This window comes from Rutidosis leptorrhynchoides, chromosome 4, assembly GCF_046630445.1.
Source record: "Rutidosis leptorrhynchoides isolate AG116_Rl617_1_P2 chromosome 4, CSIRO_AGI_Rlap_v1, whole genome shotgun sequence".
NCBI classification, from domain to species: Eukaryota; Viridiplantae; Streptophyta; class Magnoliopsida; order Asterales; family Asteraceae; genus Rutidosis; species Rutidosis leptorrhynchoides.
The window spans coordinates 35,901,394-35,921,917 of NC_092336.1; the positions used below are offsets into that span (position 1 = coordinate 35,901,394).

At 34.1% G+C, this 20,524-nt stretch overlaps 2 protein-coding genes across 2 annotated transcripts; both read right to left on the minus strand.

Annotated features, from left to right (window-relative positions):
* Positions 1 to 1,410: 1,410 nt before the first annotated feature.
* On the minus strand, positions 1,411 to 3,328 carry LOC139843334 (aldehyde oxidase GLOX1-like). The gene has a single exon (XM_071833411.1). The coding sequence runs from the start codon at positions 3,152 to 3,154 to the stop codon at positions 1,544 to 1,546; it is 1,611 nt and encodes a 536-aa protein (XP_071689512.1). The 5' UTR covers positions 3,155 to 3,328; the 3' UTR covers positions 1,411 to 1,543.
* A 14,484-nt stretch (positions 3,329 to 17,812) lies between these two features.
* LOC139839375 (histone H3.3) lies at positions 17,813 to 20,196 on the minus strand. The gene is made up of 5 exons (XM_071829429.1): positions 20,140 to 20,196; positions 19,952 to 20,043; positions 19,771 to 19,847; positions 18,980 to 19,070; positions 17,813 to 18,205 (listed from the first exon to the last, which is right to left on the minus strand). Exons 2-5 carry the CDS (start codon positions 20,021 to 20,023, stop codon positions 18,035 to 18,037), a joined length of 411 nt encoding a protein of 136 aa, XP_071685530.1. The 5' UTR covers positions 20,024 to 20,043; positions 20,140 to 20,196; the 3' UTR covers positions 17,813 to 18,034.
* Between the last annotated feature and the right edge of the window lie 328 nt (positions 20,197 to 20,524).

Consider the following 20,524-nt stretch of genomic DNA (forward strand, 5'->3'; position numbering starts at 1 on the left):
CCTGTACAAAATTGGTCCTTGTACTGTACGAGTTCATCTTCAACCTTAATTACAAATTAATTAGATTCTCTAATTGATAATATAGATTGAAATAATCAGTCTCAAGCTCATATACAGAATCAATCTCAAGCTCTTTATATGTTTTCACAACAAAAAGTTGAAACAACTTTTTATTTCTTCAATAAACTCCGGCGAGATTCAAGCAGATTCCGGCGATCTAGATGAACGCCGCCGCTGAACGAAGATGAAGAAGTACCGGTGGAAGGCGCGACGCCGATCGGTGACGTCATTAGGGTTTCAGGCAAGGGCAAAACGAGACGGAATCATTATAAGTCGTTTGAATATGACGGACGGACTTACGAGCTTGTGAGTTTTTGTTTTTTGCTTCTTCTTTTTTCAATCTATAAGCACTATTATCAATTACAGTAGACAGAAATATTAATCAAAAAATAAAATTGGGCGAGTTTGTTTATGTGTTGCTGGCATTTCGAATTGCGGAGTGAATTGTGGTGATTATTGTGGATACTAGCAATTTGCAGTGTTAACTGTTAAACATTTAATTGTAATTTGAGGTTTCTAGGGTTTGCAATTACTTGAAGATTGTGAGATTTGGAGTAGTTTGATTAATAGGTTTGTAGGTGAATACATTTGGGTTTGTGATTTATAGTATGGAAGAAGTTAAAGGAATACCAGATCTGGAAAGAAATAAGGGTTTGATTTTGATATGAACAACATAAAACATACATGATGAAGAGGATGATGGGTATAAATTTTTAAGAAATTTCAGGGACTAATCGTGTATTTTTGACTGACGATGTTAACTTTTCTCCGAAGTTTTTAAAATTAAAATCCTTTTCGGGCATCTTTTTTGAGTTACCTTAATTGTCAAATTTGACAACATAGGTTACAATGAACTTAACATTTGACAGATTAGGCAGTATCGTTTTTTCTTCTTTCTATAAACCGTGATATCAGCATCACCTTAAGTAGTAATGAATTTATTGCATTGGAAAGTTTGATTAGAATTCAATACGACCAGAGGTGATAAAAGAACAAAACCTTCAAAATCCAAACGTGAAATTATAAATAAAAAATAACAGCTCACTAACAATGAATATTAAATTCTGTAAAAATGTAACAATATACGTAAGATATTTGTTTCTTTTAACAACTTTTTGTTTGTTTCCACCTTATTTGCCCCTAAAATCAAGCCCACCTATTCTTAATGGGAGTTGATCCGTACACCACCTTATTTTTGCCATACACCACCAAAATAATTATTTGGACATTTCTACCCTTCCTTTGAGAAGTTAAGGGGAGTTGGTGGTGAATAAAAGGAAGGGTAGAAATGTCCAAATAATTGTTTTGGTGGTGTATGGTAAAAATAAGGTGGTGTACGGATCACCTCCCATTCTTAATCAAATGTGTACATATTCTCTTCGTAATGCTCATCAATTCACGGGTGTCACAAAAGTATAAATTCAAAGGCTCACGGGTTAAAAAGTAAACCAGCCTTCACTCTGTTAACTTTGACTTTATCTAGTCAACCAATTTGAACCCATACACCTTCACTTGGAATACGTTGATGCACAACAAATAAAATGTAATGCTTCCCCGGCGCAATGTTGGCGTTAGCCGGTGCTGCCACCACCACCTGGTACTTTGCTTTCGCGATCGCCTTGGTGGTGACAACACCGTCTAATATCAAAAGCCTTTGATTCATCGAAAACGAGTGCGTGTTAAAAGATGGTGATACCATTGTCACACATACTGCACTTGTGTCCACGTGACCAAATTGATAAAAGTTTATAGTCAATTGGTCACCATACCCGAATTTCGTTGTGGAATCTGCTGTTGATATTTTAGGTCTAACTAACTTGGGATCCAAATACGGAGGCGAAAACGCCTCTAACCGTAATTCGGTTGGATAAAGTACGTTCGTAAAGTTATAGTATATATGAGGGTTGCTTCCACCAACAAGCACACGACCATCACGAACCAATATCGCAGTTGAATGGTACACTCTAGGGATTTTACTCGCGGTTAGAGTTTTAAATCGGTCCCCATCTTTATCGGGTGTGTACAAAACCGGGCTAAGAACCGGGTTTCTCCCATATTCCCATCCGGCTGAACCGGATCCTACACCATTAATGATCAAAACTTCACCAGTTGGTAGCAACAACATGTCACCCATACACCGAGCCGAAGGCATTTTCTCCATGGCCCATTTTGGATTCGGGTCGGATATTTTAATCCTTCCACAAGTATCCAAAGCTTCATCAAATATCTTCTTTTGAGCATTCAAAAATGCGGTTTTAGGTGCACCACCACAAACCAAAACCTCAACCTCAATCTTATCACCTTGTGCAAGCCGCAGCGGTAGCAACACTGCGGACCCTGTGCTCGGGTAACTCCTCGGGTCACCACCGGGTATTTGCGGGAACATCCTAAGCACTTTATTCTTCGAATAATCAAACAAAATCGCTCTATTATTTGCGAAAATAAACAACATGCCATCTGTGTTCAAAAACACAAACGGATACAAATTGTTTTCTATATTAGGATCATTCGTTTGAACTAAAAAAGGCAAACTATATGCCTTCTCAGAACCCGTCATTTTCGGGTAAAATTCATAATTAAATTGTCTACGGCCGCCAATGATAATCTGGCGGCCGCTAGGCAATAAATGATTAGTAGCATACCATCTTTTTTGATTCAACCCGTTTTTAATTTCGTTCCAATCACACGTACTACAAGATTTAAACACCCTAACAACATGATCACCATCATTAAACCCTCCAGTTTGAACAACTGATCCATCTGCCGTTAACGAACCCGAAGAACACCAAACATCGGTTAAAACCATAAGTGGACGAACACGATTCGAACGTATATCGTATTCGATAGAATGAGCTGTACAATCTTTCTTCAAAACGATATCGTTATCGTCTTGACGACATTTACCATCAGGGAGTGAGAGATTTGAAGCTCCGAAATCGGTTCGATCAAAAATTAGGACACGGTCGTTAGGAAGGAGTTGCATGTGCATGGCAGTAATGCCAATGTTTGAGTTGAGGAGGTCCCATTTGCCGCCGGTAGCAGCGGCAATTGTGGTGTACAGGAAAAGTAGGAGGATGGACAGAAATTGGGACATGACGGCGGTGGTGGGCGGTGGCGAATGGTGGCGGATTATGGGGTGATTTATAGAGGGTTTTGGTTGGTTGGAGGTGGTAGAATTGTGCGGTGGTATGAAGGGATCAATTAAACACTGGGTTGACTGGAATAAGTTTCGGGAAACTACAGTATATTATAGTGTATATATATTTTGTTTTTTATTGCCTAATTAGTTCATGATGTGAAAATTTATATTACTCCGTATATATATAGGAAAACTAAGATAACTACATAGTATTAATTTTAGGATAACAGGGACATGTATGTTATTTGTCAATTGTATAAATTTTAGGATAACAAGGAAAGTTATCAGGTAATTTGTCAATTTTGTATTAATTTTAGGATAACTATTAATCAAAATTGTCAAGGGTATAATTAATTATACACCTCATTATATTTCTATTTTTTTTAAATGAAAAAGTTATTAGTAAAAGTTTAATATATGCTAAAAAAAATTAGATTTTACACAAATAAACATAGAGTTTTTTATTTTATTAAGATTGAAGGTTTTAAAACTTGAGTATAGGCTTCGATAAATTTATAATAGTTAATCTTATAATCTTGAAAATGAAAATGAATGAATTCCATATAAACCCTCTTCCTGAATTTAATTTAATTTAAGGGTAATGATGTTAACCATCCTTTTTGATATTATGTTGTATAGTACAATCTAGTTAATACACATTCATAGTGAATGTATTAAAAATGATAGTGAATATATCAATTCCTTTGAGGTGTTTGAGAAATTTTATGAAGTTGAATACATATTTTTTTGGTCATTTTATGTTGGATTTTGGTAAAAGGGGTAGATCGAGATGGACACTCAACTCAAATCATGTGTTTTTTTGGAAATTCATCAAACTCACATTGTAAGAGCCAACTGTATATCTCATATGACGGGAACAAATATCATTTCACTTTTTTAAAGGTTGTAAATTCTTGCCAATAGTGAACTTGAACCTGCATCCATGTTAGCAAAGACTTTCATATGACGGGCTAGAGTTTTTTTTAGAACGGCCGAAATTTTATAAAAAACTAGCGAGACGCTAGAAGAATACAATACAGGAACAAAAACAACAAAAAGGAAAAACTTAAAACAAAATTACAACGATTGAAGAGGATCTTTCAACCACTCCGACCAATTTATCTTTGATTTGTGATATCTCGAATACAACCAATAGAAGCTCGAGGAAACAATGTTGTCGAACACGTGACATTTCTGCTGCTTACGATCTTTGAAGATAATCCCATTGCGAAGATTCCAAATGTTCCAAAAAGTAACGGCTAGAGTAACGGGTATCACTAAGCTTTAGCTCAGTTTCTGTTCGATTTTTCTCTACAATATATGAGGGGTTGTAGAAACAATACACAACCAAATTAGTCAAATGGTTCTTCTCCTTTGTGTGATTAAAAGTGAGAACTTTTCTCCACAATGAAGAATAAATATTCTCACCAACAAGCCAGTGGCCTTGATAATGTTTCGCAGATTTTTCTCGCCTTTCAAACATTGCAATGACTAAAGAGGTACAAATAATTTTTTTGTTATTATCTAATTTTTTAGGTAAGCGAGGAAATCCTTCTATGAACGAGCACATTGGCTCCCTCATAGAAAGTAAAATCTCGGTAATCAAGCATCCCGAGCGATCAAATTTAACATTCTAAAATTGGTTTGTACATTTGGTCATATGGTTTTGATGTTATGCGAGGTGTATAAAAAATAGTTTATATTTTTACTAGGAAATACTACAAAATATGACACAAGTTTTATTAATTTACGGATGAGATATACCTAAACCTTGCTACAACACTATAGGCAGTGTACCTAATCGTAGAGTAGTGTAGTTTTTAGTAAGTCCGGTTCGTTCCACAGGGAGCTAGTGATTACGTACTATATTTTTATAAAACTATATTTATATAAATATATATATATATAAGTAGAAATATTATTATAAAAGGGGGGCTTTTACCGTTTAATGACCGGTTTGTCGATTTTATATTTTTAAGCGTAAAGATAAATGACAATAATTAAAGTGCGTAAAATAAATAAATGACGATAAATAAAATAACAATAAATAAAATTGCGATAGAATATGAAATAAAAGGATTATGCTTATTTAAACTTCCGTAATCATGATGTTTGACGTTTTGATTTTAATTAATTGTTACTCGGGTTAATTGTCCTTTGTCATGGTTTATTTGATACCTATCTGGTTTTTATCCATAATAGTCCATCGGTCATAAATATAAAGTGCGAGTGTCCTCGTCAAATTACCCTTATACCCGAAGTCAAATATTCCAACTAATTAAGGATTTAAACTGTGACGCAGTTATCACTTCTGTCAACAATTACACCAGTTATCACTGTATGTAATCTACCCCTGTTTTGATTAGATATGAATATTAATTTACCCACTTAATCAGTTTGAATAATCAATTACCCAACCCGAATAATTAATTAAATGATTATAATAGATTCCATATGAACGTCACTAAATAGGACAACCATAATCATTATTAATTATTAGGATAATTAATTTGAAGATAGGTTCGACAGACTCCAATGAGTTGTCACTCAATTAGACAATACCCCCCATCTATTAATAGTCAATAGTCCAATTTCCACAAGTGTCGGTCTTTTGCCCAAACCTTAATTATGGTACAAAGCCCAATTACCCAATTACCCAATTTTAGTAATTAGCCCAACATCATGATTACTTCGTTTTAAATAAGCATAATAATAACTTAGCTACGAGACATTAATATAAAAAGGTTGAACATAACTTACAATGATTAAAAATAGCGTAGCGTTACACGGACAGAATTTCGACTTACACACTCAAACGATCTCTATCATAAATCTTATTATTATCATAATTTAAAATTAAAATTAAGATTATTGTTATATCTTATTACATTAATATTATGATAGAGATTTTTAGATATTGATATTGATAATAGATTTTTAGGATAGAAAAAGGGATGCCTAAAATACATCGACAGGCAAAATATGAAATTGAATTTTCATTTACGACCCCTGAACTATGCTAAATTAACAACTTTTTATTATTTAATATTATTCTTATTATGAATTATTTAAATATTATATTTTATTCTTGTGCATAGTTGACTCGTAATTTTTACACCGTTGCGTCGAGCGTTGAGAGTTGACTCATGTCCCGGTTCCGGATTTTCGAACGTCCTTTCGTATAATTTAATATCTTGTACTTTGCGTTTTGTAACTTGTACTCTTGTCATTTTTAGACGTTTCTCATCAATAAATTGAACCACTTTAATTGTATCTTGTACTTTTTAGCTTTTCGGACCTTTGTGTCTTCAATTCATCGAATCTGCCTTTTGTCTTCGCACTTATTTAATATAAACGAATATTACTTGAAAATAGAACAATTGCAACTAAAATCTTGTCTTTCTTGAGGGATAATGCTATGAAATATATGTTCCTTTTTAGCCTTATCAATATCCCCACACTTGAGCGTTGCTTGTCCTCAAGCAATACAGTCTTGAAATAAGATAATACTAATCACACGAATCACTTCTTTATTCTTCACACTTTGTACATCAGTGATTTTGATAGAGCGGTATAAACAATGATAGTAACGATAGAACCATGGTTGAAGGTGGTTGTGCCATCCACAGTTGCCTCGGGTTCAGGTCAACGACACTTGCAATCAAATAGCCGATTTACTTTCGGTTTCCAAAGCAAAGTGCACATTTGAAAGGCGGTTTAAAGTCCCACATGACTATAAAAATTTAGATCCTTTAAGGAAATTGAATCTTTATGAAAACATTTAATCTTTTGAAAATTCAAGCTAGATTTTATCCTAGACAAGTTTTCTGATTTGATCCATCATTGGTGTTGCAAAATATATTTGTGGATCATTATTTTGGCTAAAACTTTTAGGCTCGTGTAATCCACTGCTATCCCGGTATCGGAAAGCACACATCCAGTTTACTTGTTCCGTATATTACCTTTCGGTAAACTACCGTCCGGTTGTTAAGGAAAGCGATGAACAAGAAACTGTTAAGGCAATGTCTCATGACATGCATTTGTTCATGGTCTAATTACGTGTCGGATGCTAGTACTATCCTTGGTAGGAGCAATAGTAAAGATCATCCTATGATTTTTCGGTCTGGCACAAGGTCCTGTCTCCGACCATGCTATGCAACCACCGTTCTTACGGTTGACACCCGATTTGGTTCAGGTGACCTAATGAATTCCAGGTGAATTCCTAGGATTTTACGTTCAATGGTAATGAACGCATTGAAAATGGGTTTTCAGAAAACAAATCAGTTTGTAGTTTTGATCAAAATATTTTCTCGTTCAAGCTCGAGTTTAGATATCATTGAATTCCATGAGTTTGAATTCTCAATCTTTAAGGTCAATCTCTAGGATTGAGTAATATCAGTCTTAAAAGCTGATTTTTAATCTTTAAGGAGATTATCCTTTCTGGGGATCTGATTCATTAGTCTTATCAAGCTAATTTGCACGGTGCCCCCCCATTGTACGAGATAAATCCTTCTCATGGTTAGGATAAATCTGACCACCTGGCGACCCTGTTTGATGCTGAGGTCCGTGGATTTCCTGCTGATTTTAGTGATGACTTTTCTAGATTTTTCGTCAACCTACAGCTGGTCTGGACGACAACTTCATGACCTAAATCAAGAAGCGCGTGTCTTTTTCGGAAGACTTTACTTCCTTTTAATGATGGAATTGATTCATCGTGTAGATCCATCTTTCTTTCAAATGTATTACAGTAAACCGGGTAAAACTGATTAGTATCGTCCAAAGCAAAAGTACCTGCAATAATCTTGTACAAAAATATGTGATATATGTTTTAAATTGAATAACTTGGTACATTCTTCCCACACTTAGTTTATTTCTTTGCCTTTTTATTTTCTTCTATTTCATTTTAAATGAATTCAAGCGTTTTAGGGTGTTTCTCAATTTATGTCCTTTTCGAGGTAACGATAATTTTGGTATTATCACCTAGTTTTCATCGTTCATAAATATGTATAAACATGATTTTGAGTTCATTTAATTAAAAATTTTTCAAATTTTCACAAAATTTGGCAAATAAACTAAGTGTAAACCCGAGAGAATTTATAACCCTTCCCCACACTTAAGATCATGCAATGCCCTCATTTGCATGAAATCAGACTATAATTTAAATTCATGAGGGTGATTAGCGTAGAAAAGTGATTAAAAATACCGAGTTTGCAAACATATTGTTATTTCACATTTGATTTTTTGCGTCTTGTCAAAATCAGTAGCTTTTGCTGAACTTCATGACAGTCTTTGAAAGTGCGCTGTTTTACCCTGTTTTGTACATAAGATAAAATACAAACATACATATATATATATATTTTTGAAGTTTGGTTTATAACCCCACTTTTCAAAAATTTATAAAGTATAATATTTTTGGCATACTTTAAATCAATAAAATTAAAAATAATGATAACAAAATTTGTCGCCCCGCCCTCGGGTAAAGTAATTTCGGCTCAACGACCTAGTCTTCAACTCACGACGAATTTTAAAAATCATATTTTTAACTTAATGAAATAAAGTAAATTTTGTTTTTTAAAATCACAATAAAACATAAATTAAAATGCATATTAATTTCAAATAAAACCTAAAAAAATAAAAATTCAGAATGGAGGGAGAAAACTAGTTCTTTAGTGTCTGCTAGCGGAAAAGACCAATCGGATTCCATTCTCGGAACTACACGAGAACAGAACAAATAACTTTAGACAGCATTATCTTTTTAGAACATTCGAATCTCCCCACACTTAGGTAGCTGTGGTGTTGAAATTGTGATTAACTTCATTGTCAATTTCTCTTGGTCCATAATCAACTTGCCTATCTGTGACTTTTTCTTTAAGCCAGTGCCCGGCTTCTTCCGTAATATCCCATAATTCAACTAGCTTCGCCCTTTCTTTAGGCGACAGATTGGATACTAACCGGTTACATAACTTAAAGTTCCCCTTACTTCTAGCATCAATAGCCCGTTTAAAAAGTTTCTTCATTGAACTGTTAATAACGGGGTCATCTAATTTCGTATCAACAACGGGGTCCTTTGTTATTGGGTTATCATTAGGTGTTACTTCATTTTTCCCACACTTAGGCGTTTCATTATTGCTAAGCACTGCCGTTGGAGTTGGTAAAACAACATGGTTATTACCAATCGTTTTTATTGGTTCAACGGTTTTGGTTAGTGGAGGTTTAGATTTTCGAATCATAAAGGTGATCGATTTGTCACCACTTTTAAGTGTCATTCTTCCATTTCCTACATCAAATAACGCCCCGGTGAACGCAAAGAATGGCCGACCTAAAATTAGAGGAATGTTTGGGTCCTCTTCTATGTCAATGACAATAAATTCGACTAGAAAGGTTAAATTGCCTACTTGAACGGGTAGGTTGTCAGCAATTCCAACTGGGTGCTTAATGGTTTGATCAAAGAGTCGAACACTCATATCCGTTGGACTTAACTTACCTACACCTAATCTCTTATATAAGGAAAGAGGCATAACACTTACACTTGCACCTAAATCTGCTAGTGCATCATACATGACACAATCACTAAGTAGACAAGGAACAATAAATTCACCCGGATCACCTACTCTTGGTGGAGGTTTTGGTGGAACTGTCTTCACCTTGTTTACTTCTACGGTTTTTGTTTCTTGCACTTTCTTATACTTCTTCTTCTTCTTCTTTCCAATGGTATCACCAACTTTATTACCTATTACTTGCTCATACTCAACTCCTTTTCTTGGAAACGGGATGGGTGGTTTATATGGTGCCACCACTGGCTTTACATACTCTGGTGGTGGTGGTGTAACTTCTTCATTGTTACTCACATCTAAAACCTTCCCAACTTCTGGAGCTGGTTTTTCAGAATTTGTTGACACCATGTTAACATTCTCATTCCGAGGATTTACTTCAGTATTACTCGGTAGATTTCCTTGTTCCCTCTCACTCATCATGCTAGCAAGAGTACCTACGTGTTTTTCAAGATTCAAAATGGAAGCTTGTTGAGTTCTTAATGACTGATCAAACCTCTCGTTCGTTTGGGTTTGAGATGTAATGAATTGTGTTTGAGATTCAATCAGCTTTGCCATCATTTCTTCTAGATTTGGCTTTTTCTCTTCGGGTTGTTGTGGTGTTTTATACAAGCTAGGTCTTTGTTGATTGAAAGTGTTGTTTTGAGTTGGTTGGTTATTCGGACCTTGTTGGTTGTACGAGTTGTTGTTGGGTCCGTTTGGATTGTAAAGAATGTTTTGATTTCGATTGAAGTTTAACTTTGGCGGTTGATAATTATTTCCAGGCCTTTGGTTCATATAGGAAACATTCTCTCGTTGTTCCATGGTTGGTTCAACATTACAATCTTTCATTAAGTGTGGTCCACCGCATAGCTCACAACTGATTCGTATTGCGTGAATATCTTTATTCATCTTTTCCATTCGTCTTTCGAAAGCATCTATTTTTGCGGAAACGGAATCAAAGTCATGGCTAGAATCGGCTCTAGCCGCTTTAGATGAACGAAAAATATCTTTTTCTTGATGCCACTCATGAGAGTGGGAGGCTGTGTTATCAATAATTTTGTAAGCTTCAGTTGCGGTTTTCTTCATAATGGAACCACCAGCTGTTATGTCGATGTCTTTTCGTGTAGCAACGTCTACGCCTTGGTAGAATATTTGTACTATTTGAAAAGTATCTAATCCGTGTTGAGGACATCCTCTCAACATCCTTCCGAATCTTGTCCACGCCTCATATAATGTTTCATTTGGCTTTTGCGCGAACGTAACAATTTCTCCTTGAAGTCTCACGGCTTTGGATGCCGGAAAGAATTGTTTAAGAAATTTTTCAACTAAAACATCCCATGTGTCAATCGCCCCTTCAGGTAACGATTCTAACCAATCTTTGGCTTCTCCCTTTAAAGTCCAGGGAAACAACATGAGATAGATCTGCTCATCTTCCACTTCTCGGATTTTGAATAGTGTACAAATTCTTTTAAACGTACGAAGGTGTTCGTTAGGATCTTCATTCGGTGCACCACTGAATTGGCATTGGTTAGTTACCATGTGTAGAATTTGTCCTTTGATTTCATAATCTGGCGCATTAACTTCTGGCTTAATAATGGCGTGACCTTGGCCCGTGCGTGTGGCTCTCATTCGATCTTCCATACTTAGAGGTTCCGTTACTTCCATAATTGAATTTGTTGAATACGAATCACTAGAGGATTCTGATTTAATGGTTTGTGGCTCAGGAGGAATAATTAGTGGTTCAGGATCTTGGAATTGTCCTTGAATATGCTCCGGGTTCTTAATTGTGAAGTCGGGTTCAAAAGATGGATTACCGGAAATTTGAGTTGGAGTTCTTGTTCGACTAGATGACGATTCTAAAGAAAAATCAACGGCGACAATATTTGCTAGATGTCTTGATCGAGTTACAGGTGGTGAACGTATGAAAGGTGGTGAACGTTTTGCTCGGTGCATTCACAGAATATCCTATTAGTTATAAAAATAAGAAAAACTTATATAGGTTGTTCAATCAATAGACTTTTCTGATTTTGCCCACGTTTCGAATAGCCAAAAGATGCAGCAGAGGGGCAGGATTCGTTTGGTCTCAATATAATTGAGTACTGTTTGGCTCCAATAACCCGGTCCACGTACAAATCCAACTATTACTACGAACCAGAAAATTTTGATGTCTATCAATTTAACCACTTAAAATAAATTTTCGTAATTTTAAGAAATTTAGAGAAGAAGTAGAAAAAAATCTAAGTCCTAAAAACTAGAATGGCGAGAAATAAGAAAGAAAAAGATTGCGCGTCGAAAAAGGTCGAAAAATAAAAAGGTCGAAAAATAGGCGTCGAAAAATAAAAATAAGAAAGTAGTGCGAAATACGGCGTCGTAAAATTCTAAAGCACCTAAAACTTAATCTAAGGAATAAGCACTTAAGGGATTTTACGGCAAAGCCTAAAAATTCTAGAAATAAAAATAACTATGGCAAAACTAAACTTAATACTAAAAATTGTAACTAGAGTCTAAAAATCTAAAGGTAATAAAAAAAAACTTTTTTTTTTTTATAGACAAAATCTTAAAAAAATATATCTTTTTTTAATAATTTTTTTTTTTTTTTACGTTTTTTTTTTTTTACGTTTTTTTTTTTTTTTACGTTTTTTTTTTTTTTTACGTTTTTTTTTTTTTTTAAACGATTTTTTTTTACAAATTAATAATTTTTTTATAATTATTATTTTTTTTCAAAACTTTTTTTTTTAATTTATTTACTATTCATGAATAGTAAATGAAAAGAAATTAATTAATTTACTATTCACATGAAAGCGATATGATAGAAATTATTAATTACAAGTTACATAATATACCCCTGAAGTATTTAATAAATACGACTTTTTAAAATTTTACTTATCAAATTCTAAAATATTATTATATTATTATATTCTATTTCAATATTATTATATTATTATATTTTATTTCAATATTATTATAATTAAAAATATAGCGTTTTAGCGCTCCCCGGCAGCGGCGCCAAAAACTTGATGTTATGCGAGGTGTATAAAAAATAGTTTATATTTTTACTAGGAAATACTACAAAATATGACACAAGTTTTATTAATTTACGGATGGGATATACCTAAACCTTGCTACAACACTATAGGCAGTGTACCTAATCGTAGAGTAGTGTAGTTTTTAGTAAGTCCGGTTCGTTCCACAGGGAGCTAGTGATTACGTACTATATTTTTATAAAACTATATTTATATAAATATATATATATATATATATATATATATATATATATAAGTAGTAATATTATTATAAAAGGGGGGCTTTTACCGTTTAATGACCGGTTTGTCGATTTTATATTTTTAAGCGTAAAGATAAATGACAATAATTAAAGTGCGTAAAATAAATAAATGACGATAAATAAAATAACAATAAATAAAATTGCGATAGAATATGAAATAAAAGGATTATGCTTATTTAAACTTCCGTAATCATGATGTTTGACGTTTTGATTTTAATTAATTGTTACTCGGGTTAATTGTCCTTTGTCATGGTTTATTTGATACCTATCTGGTTTTTATCCATAATAGTCCATCGGTCATAAATATAAAGTGCGAGTGTCCTCGTCAAATTACCCTTATACCCGAAGTCAAATATTCCAACTAATTAAGGATTTAAACTGTGACGCAGTTATCACTTCTGTCAACAATTACACCAGTTATCACTGTATGTAATCTACCCCTGTTTTGATTAGATATGAATATTAATTTACCCACTTGATCAGTTTGAATAATCAATTACCCAACCCGAATAATTAATTAAATGATTATAATAGATTCCATATGAACGTCACTAAATAGGACAACCATAATCATTATTAATTATTAGGATAATTAATTTGAAGATAGGTTCGACAGACTCCAATGAGTTGTCACTCAATTAGACAATACCCCCCATCTATTAATAGTCAATAGTCCAATTTCCACAAGTGTCGGTCTTTTGCCCAAACCTTAATTATGGTACAAAGCCCAATTACCCAATTACCCAATTTTAGTAATTAGCCCAACATCATGATTACTTCGTTTTAAATAAGCATAATAATAACTTAGCTACGAGACATTAATATAAAAAGGTTGAACATAACTTACAATGATTAAAAATAGCGTAGCGTTACACGGACAGAATTTCGACTTACACACTCAAACGATCTCTATCATAAATCTTATTATTATCATAATTTAAAATTAAAATTAAGATTATTGTTATATCTTATTACATTAACATTATGATAGAGATTTTTAGATATTGATATTGATAATAGATTTTTAGGATAGAAAAAGGGATGCCTAAAATACATCGACAATCATCGCCTTTTATAGGCAAAATATGAAATTGAATTTTCATTTACGACCCCTGAACTATGCTAAATTAACAACTTTTTATTATTTAATATTATTCTTATTATGAATTATTTAAATATTATATTTTATTCTTGTGCATAGTTGACTAGTAATTTTTACACCGTTGCGTCGAGCGTTGAGAGTTGACTCATGTCCCGGTTCCGGATTTTCGAACGTCCTTTCGTATAATTTAATATCTTGTACTTTGCGTTTTGTAACTTGTACTCTTGTCATTTTTAGACGTTTCTCATCAATAAATTGAACCACTTTAATTGTATCTTGTACTTTTTAGCTTTTCGGACCTTTGTGTCTTCAATTCATCGAATCTGCCTTTTGTCTTCGCACTTATTTAATATAAACGAATATTACTTGAAAATAGAACAATTGCAACTAAAATCTTGTCTTTCTTGAGGGATAATGCTATGAAATATATGTTCCTTTTTAGCCTTATCAGGTTTACAGGTTTTAATATATTCAGTGGATAAAACAGACCAACGAATTAACCGAAATCGGGTAAAGAAAATCAAGTTGCAAATTAAGATCCAGCAAAGTTGAACCACCCCAATCAACTGATTTACATCCAAATTTAGATTTTAGTCAACATGCATCAAGTAACTCGACGTTATGGATTAATTGTAAACTTCATAAAGAAGATTTTATGAGTTGTTTGATTAATTTACTTGAAATCATAAATATTACGAGTATATGGTATCGAAACTATTATATAAAATGGTTAAGGCTATCAAATAGCTTTATACATTTATTTTTGTTTTAATGTAGTCTGTACACCCAGGAAAAAAAACCAGTGTATGTCACATACTTTCGAAAAGTTTTCTAATGTAGATTATTGGTGACCGGTTACCCACGTGTGCAGTCCCTAAAGCTAATGGACGTCAACATTTAAGCGTTTTTAGGATACGATTTCTTCATGAAGGTTGTTCTAATTCCAACACTTAACACTCGTGAACTATAATCAACACCTGAAAATTCGAGAAACAATCCAATTGAATTGTTGACCAAAATCTCATAAACTTTGACTTTTCGATTTGATGTTCAAAGATGAATTTTAACACTCGTGAACTATAATTAACCGATCGTTAATCGACCCGTTAACCGTTTTTTTAAATTTCCGTTAGCCGGCCGTTAACCGGCCAAAACGACCCGCAGCGGAGCGCGGGCTATATATCCTCGTTAAGAACAATTTTCATGACTTACCAATTGAAAATACATACTCGTATTACACTTTAAAACAAACTACTCGAAGAAACGTCTAATACATGTCTAATAGTTGTAGTTAAGATTGCAATGCAAAACTCGTTGTTCGGAAAGTAATCGGACGAGACTTCGAAAGTGGTAATCGGCAACTTGGGGATTAATCGGAGATTAATCGAATTGTACTGTTTTATTTTACAATTAAATGATAAATTTTAAAATTATATGCGTAAATATAGAAGAAAACGATAAACAAAACTTTAACATAATTGTTTAAATCGTTCAACAACTCTAAAATTCTAATTTAGATTCATATTAAAATGTTGACCAATTTTGACTTTGACCCATTTTGATCAACAAATCTAATTTTAAGTATTTAACTGACGTTGGCCGATTAATTATATGAACTTTAGAAAATCGAAACGGATTGCTCTTAGAAAGGAACAAATGGGGATTAACTGGAAGTAATCAAGGTTTCACTTATTTCACACAATTCTTCTGGTCATGTCTTTTCCTCTTTAGTTTCTAAACTAGAAAAAAAATCCGTCTGCGCGTTGCTGCGAGTGTGTTTGGATATACATACCTAGTATACCTAATGTCTTGCGCGTTTTTAACGTCTTATGAAAGTAATATCGAGCGAGAACTGAAGTGGAAAATCCTAATAAAAAGGGGGACGGAATGGCTGAAATTCAGGTCTTTTCCTTTATAAGCTCATGAAGTTAGCAGTTGTTCAATCCATCGACATGATATAGTTAGTTTGAGTTGTTTATTATATGTGTGTATATATTTTTGAAAGGTAGCCCGAAATGGTTGGCGTTTTTAAAAAAATTCTGTTTCGCGTATAGTTAGTCTTGTTGTGTTCGTAAAATCATTTCGAGTTTAATGGTGATGTCGGTGACAAATAAATCGCTGCAAATAGAAAGATAAGTCCCTTCTAAGATGTCGACGTGGATAGAGTTTTTTAAAAAGCGGTCGTTTCGAGTGTAGTTAGTTGCGTTTTGTTCGTAAAATTATTTCGAATTTAATGGTGTAGGAAGTTAACTCGATACGAATAGGAAGATAGGTCCCGTGTAAGATATTGGTGGGTTTGTGTGATTTGTTTTAAATAATATAGCGAATTTTCACTTTAGGTCCTTAGAATTTACGATTTTAGGCCCTGAAAGATGGGATGCAAGTGTAAAACTATGGTTGTTGCAAAATTGTAGTTTCATGAAGTGTGTACGGCCAAATTTGGGTCTCCATTTAGTATATAAAGGAAATTGCCATATACAACGTTGGAGATGGACTACTTGGGATCAGCAAAATTCTAAAGCTACGTAACCAACTACTTTCACACCGTACGAACAACATCCAGAGGAATAATCGAAGATCTTTTTTTATCAATCGCCTGAACCTGCCTTTTTTTCTTTGCCAGGAGGGGTGGGCGAATCACTACAAACACAATAGTAGTTGCAAAACTCCTGGACCGGGCGAGGCCTGTTCCTATCATAAAAATTATGATTTTATAGAAGAGGAAAAAGTCCTTTGTAATTGGCGGCCTTCCTAGAGGTTTTGGCGGCGGTTCTTTTTATACCAGAGGGACCCCCATTTGTCTTGATTCTACTCTCATAATATAACATATTTTGTTAAAAAATGAGGTTTTTCAATATTTGACGTCACCAACCCAGATACGATTACTCTTTTGCAGCTTGATAATCGTTTGGGCATATACACACAGTAATATACAACAAACAAACAACACAGTAATACAGCAACATAAATAAAACAATACAAAGTAATACGAGTATCGTTTTTTTAGGGAAAATAATTTTTCCTCCCACCAGATTCTACACAAGGAACTCAATAACAACTAAATAAATACGATTTGCACTATATCTTAAAAGTTTTATTTGCAGGATGTATATTACTGGGATTCTGGGAAGTAGAAACTGACCAACACTAAACCCAAAAAACAAAGGCAGAAAACAAAAATCCTATCTCAGACAGTAGAGAACCCATGACACCAATATGAATTTGAGTAAGCCATAAGTAAATTTGCGGGAGTAACGAAGACTAACCAAACGTAGGCAGCCTAATCTCAGGCAGCCGGGTGTCTAGGTTCAGGAGGCAGGGGTTCAAGAGGAAGAGACAAACATCAAACAGAATGCATATAACACCTCAGAGCTCACAACTCACATGCCCCAGCTAAAACAGGTAGGAGGATCATACCACAAGATAACAGGCACCTTTTGACATGAACATTTAGTTTATCTGATTTTGTTGCCAACTGAAATTTCTGAATACAGTTCATTTCTTGGTTCTAGCCATAAACCTTCAATACTTCCATTCAAATCACCAACTAAAAGTAATTTACAGAATTTAAAGAGTAATCACTTCCCATACATCTTCCAGTATCAAAATTCAAAGAGTTGGTAACACTTGGTAGCCACATATCTCAAAGCAAATCACGACCACCGAAAACTGGTAACTAACCAAGGAGGAGAGCATTAATCGCAAACAAACATTTACCATTGATACCAAACTTATAATAACCACCAACAACAGATCGGTAGTAGACAATTTACATACCACAATTAAAGGGTTCATATTCAAGTTTTCTCCCCCAAACATTACCACAAAACACTAGTAAAAAATTACCATTGTTCAGAACACAAGTCTACACAAACCTTCAACAAAACAACATAAGCAGACTACATTAACTACCAAACTCAAGCACGCTCCCCACGGATACGCCTAGCCAATTGAATGTCCTTGGGCATGATAGTAACCCTCTTGGCATGAATAGCACACAAGTTGGTATCCTCGAAGAGACCAACAAGGTAAGCCTCTGCAGCCTCCTGGAGTGCCAAGACAGCATGGCTCTGGAACCTCAGATCAGTCTAAAGCACAACACATAAAGTTTTAGTTCAGTTATAATTACTTATGAATCACTATATCCAATTTAGGGATGGCAATGGAAGATATGGATCGGGTGATGCCGTATCCATATCCACATCCATTTAGTTTTTGTTCATCCATATTCATATCCATATCCATTTAGTTTTAGGTCATCCATCCATATCCATATCCAGTGGATTAAGCGGGTTAATGGATATCCAATGGATATTAAAAAAATGTTATAGTATTTTCTAATACGCGATCAAAATAAAAACGTAGTACAGCGAAATAAATATAACATGACATAATTAAAATATATCCATAAGAATGTGTAATCTATGTCGAAGATACTATAAAACATAGATTATGAAAAATTAAATATAAAATTTGTAAGTTTATTTTATTAGATATACGAGTTTTATTGTAATAAATTATAGCTATTTCATTATAGGGTTGAAAATAAATTGTAAACTTAACGGTAAATGAACTTGTAATAGTAATATGTAAGCATATATCTATATTTATGTATTCGTATATGTATTTCGGGTGGTAATGGATATATCCGTGGAGGCATGGATGAAACTTTTCATCCATGTCCATATCCATATCCATATCCATTTAGGTTCATCCATATCCGTATCCATATCCATTTAGGTTCATCCATATCCATCACGAAGCGGATGGATCGGGTGAATATCCACCGGATCGGGTGGCCATTGTCATCCCTAATTATCCATAATAACACAATTTGTTGATCAGATATTCAGAATACACACCTTAAAATCTTGTGCAATTTCACGAACAAGCCTCTGAAATGGCAATTTGCGGATCAGCAATTCAGTACTTTTCTGGTACTTACGGATTTCACTGTAACCCAAACAAAGAATTGTGTTTTACGATCAAGAATGTGCAATAAGAATACACAGTAAATATATTAGCATGGCATAGTCAGTAACCAGCATACATAAAATCCAAGGTCCAACATAATTTATAAACTAAATTCATTCACTTTAATGAATGGACAAATAGCATCATCATTTAAAGTGCATAGTCCAAAATAAGTTAATATGTTTATTGAACTATATGCACATACTAATAGTATGGTATTATAGTATTATATAACAGTATCATGAAACATGATTTATATTTTTGATCGGATGAACAGAACCCCCAATTATAATTATTATCAATCTAATTTATAACTTGTGAACAACTAAATTGCAATAGAATACAGTCGCTAATGAACAGCATAGGTTGATATAAAACCTAACTTAAAAGGTGAAAGTCACATATCTATTCCAAAGGTCTAGGTCAACAACAGGTAGCTTGCATAAAACTGTATTAAGATACATGCAATTCTATATTCGGTCAGATAATTACATAAGAAATTTAGTAATTCTGTCAGATACATCTTCTTAAACGATCAGAAACCTATCTTACAATAACTATAGTTTAAGTTGACAGTTAAGAATATTTAGAGTCCAAAACAGCAACTAAACACGATTACTATTCAGCAATACGCATTGAAATAACAAATAAACGTGTATAAAAAGAGATAAACGCTCACCGGAGAGCGACAGTTCCAGGACGGTAGCGATGGGGCTTCTTCACTCCTCCGGTTGTCGGAGCTGATTTCCTGGCAGCCTGTATATTTATTAAAACAAAAAACCATTAGTAACCACTACCACATCGAGATATATACAGAATAATAAAAAGATATGCATGAAATCGGTTCAAGCATCACATACCTTGGTAGCGAGTTGCTTCCTCGGAGCCTTTCCACCGGTGGACTTACGAGCGGTTTGCTTCGTACGAGCCATTGAAATTCAAAGTTAAGGATCTGAAATCAAACAATAACAGATTACAATTAGAACACGAAATCAACAAATTGATAGTTTCGATTGAAGTTTAGAAGCAAAGGGACGCGGAACCTTACCTGGTTTTTGATATCGGGAATTAGGGTTTCAGATTGGGGAAAAAGTTTTAAGCGTGATTGATGTGGGAGTATATATATACACGAGAAAACGTGGATGTTGCGGTTGGAATGTGTTTCTAAAGAGTTGTGATAGGGATCCGTGTGACTGTCCCTGATTGGTTGATTGTAAGGATGGACGGCCTTGATTGGCTAAAAGGAAGTGAATCGGATTAGTGATTTGTGTTTCTGTGACTCGGTGTATTTGTGTTTCTTTTGTCTCTGTGATATTTATGAGTTGGACTCGGCTGACTCACTTTTGTGTCTACGAAATTGTGTGTGTTTTTAGAACCTAACCAGGCCGTAGTAGTTCTTTTACAGTATTAAGTTTTGTTTGATTTTATTTTAT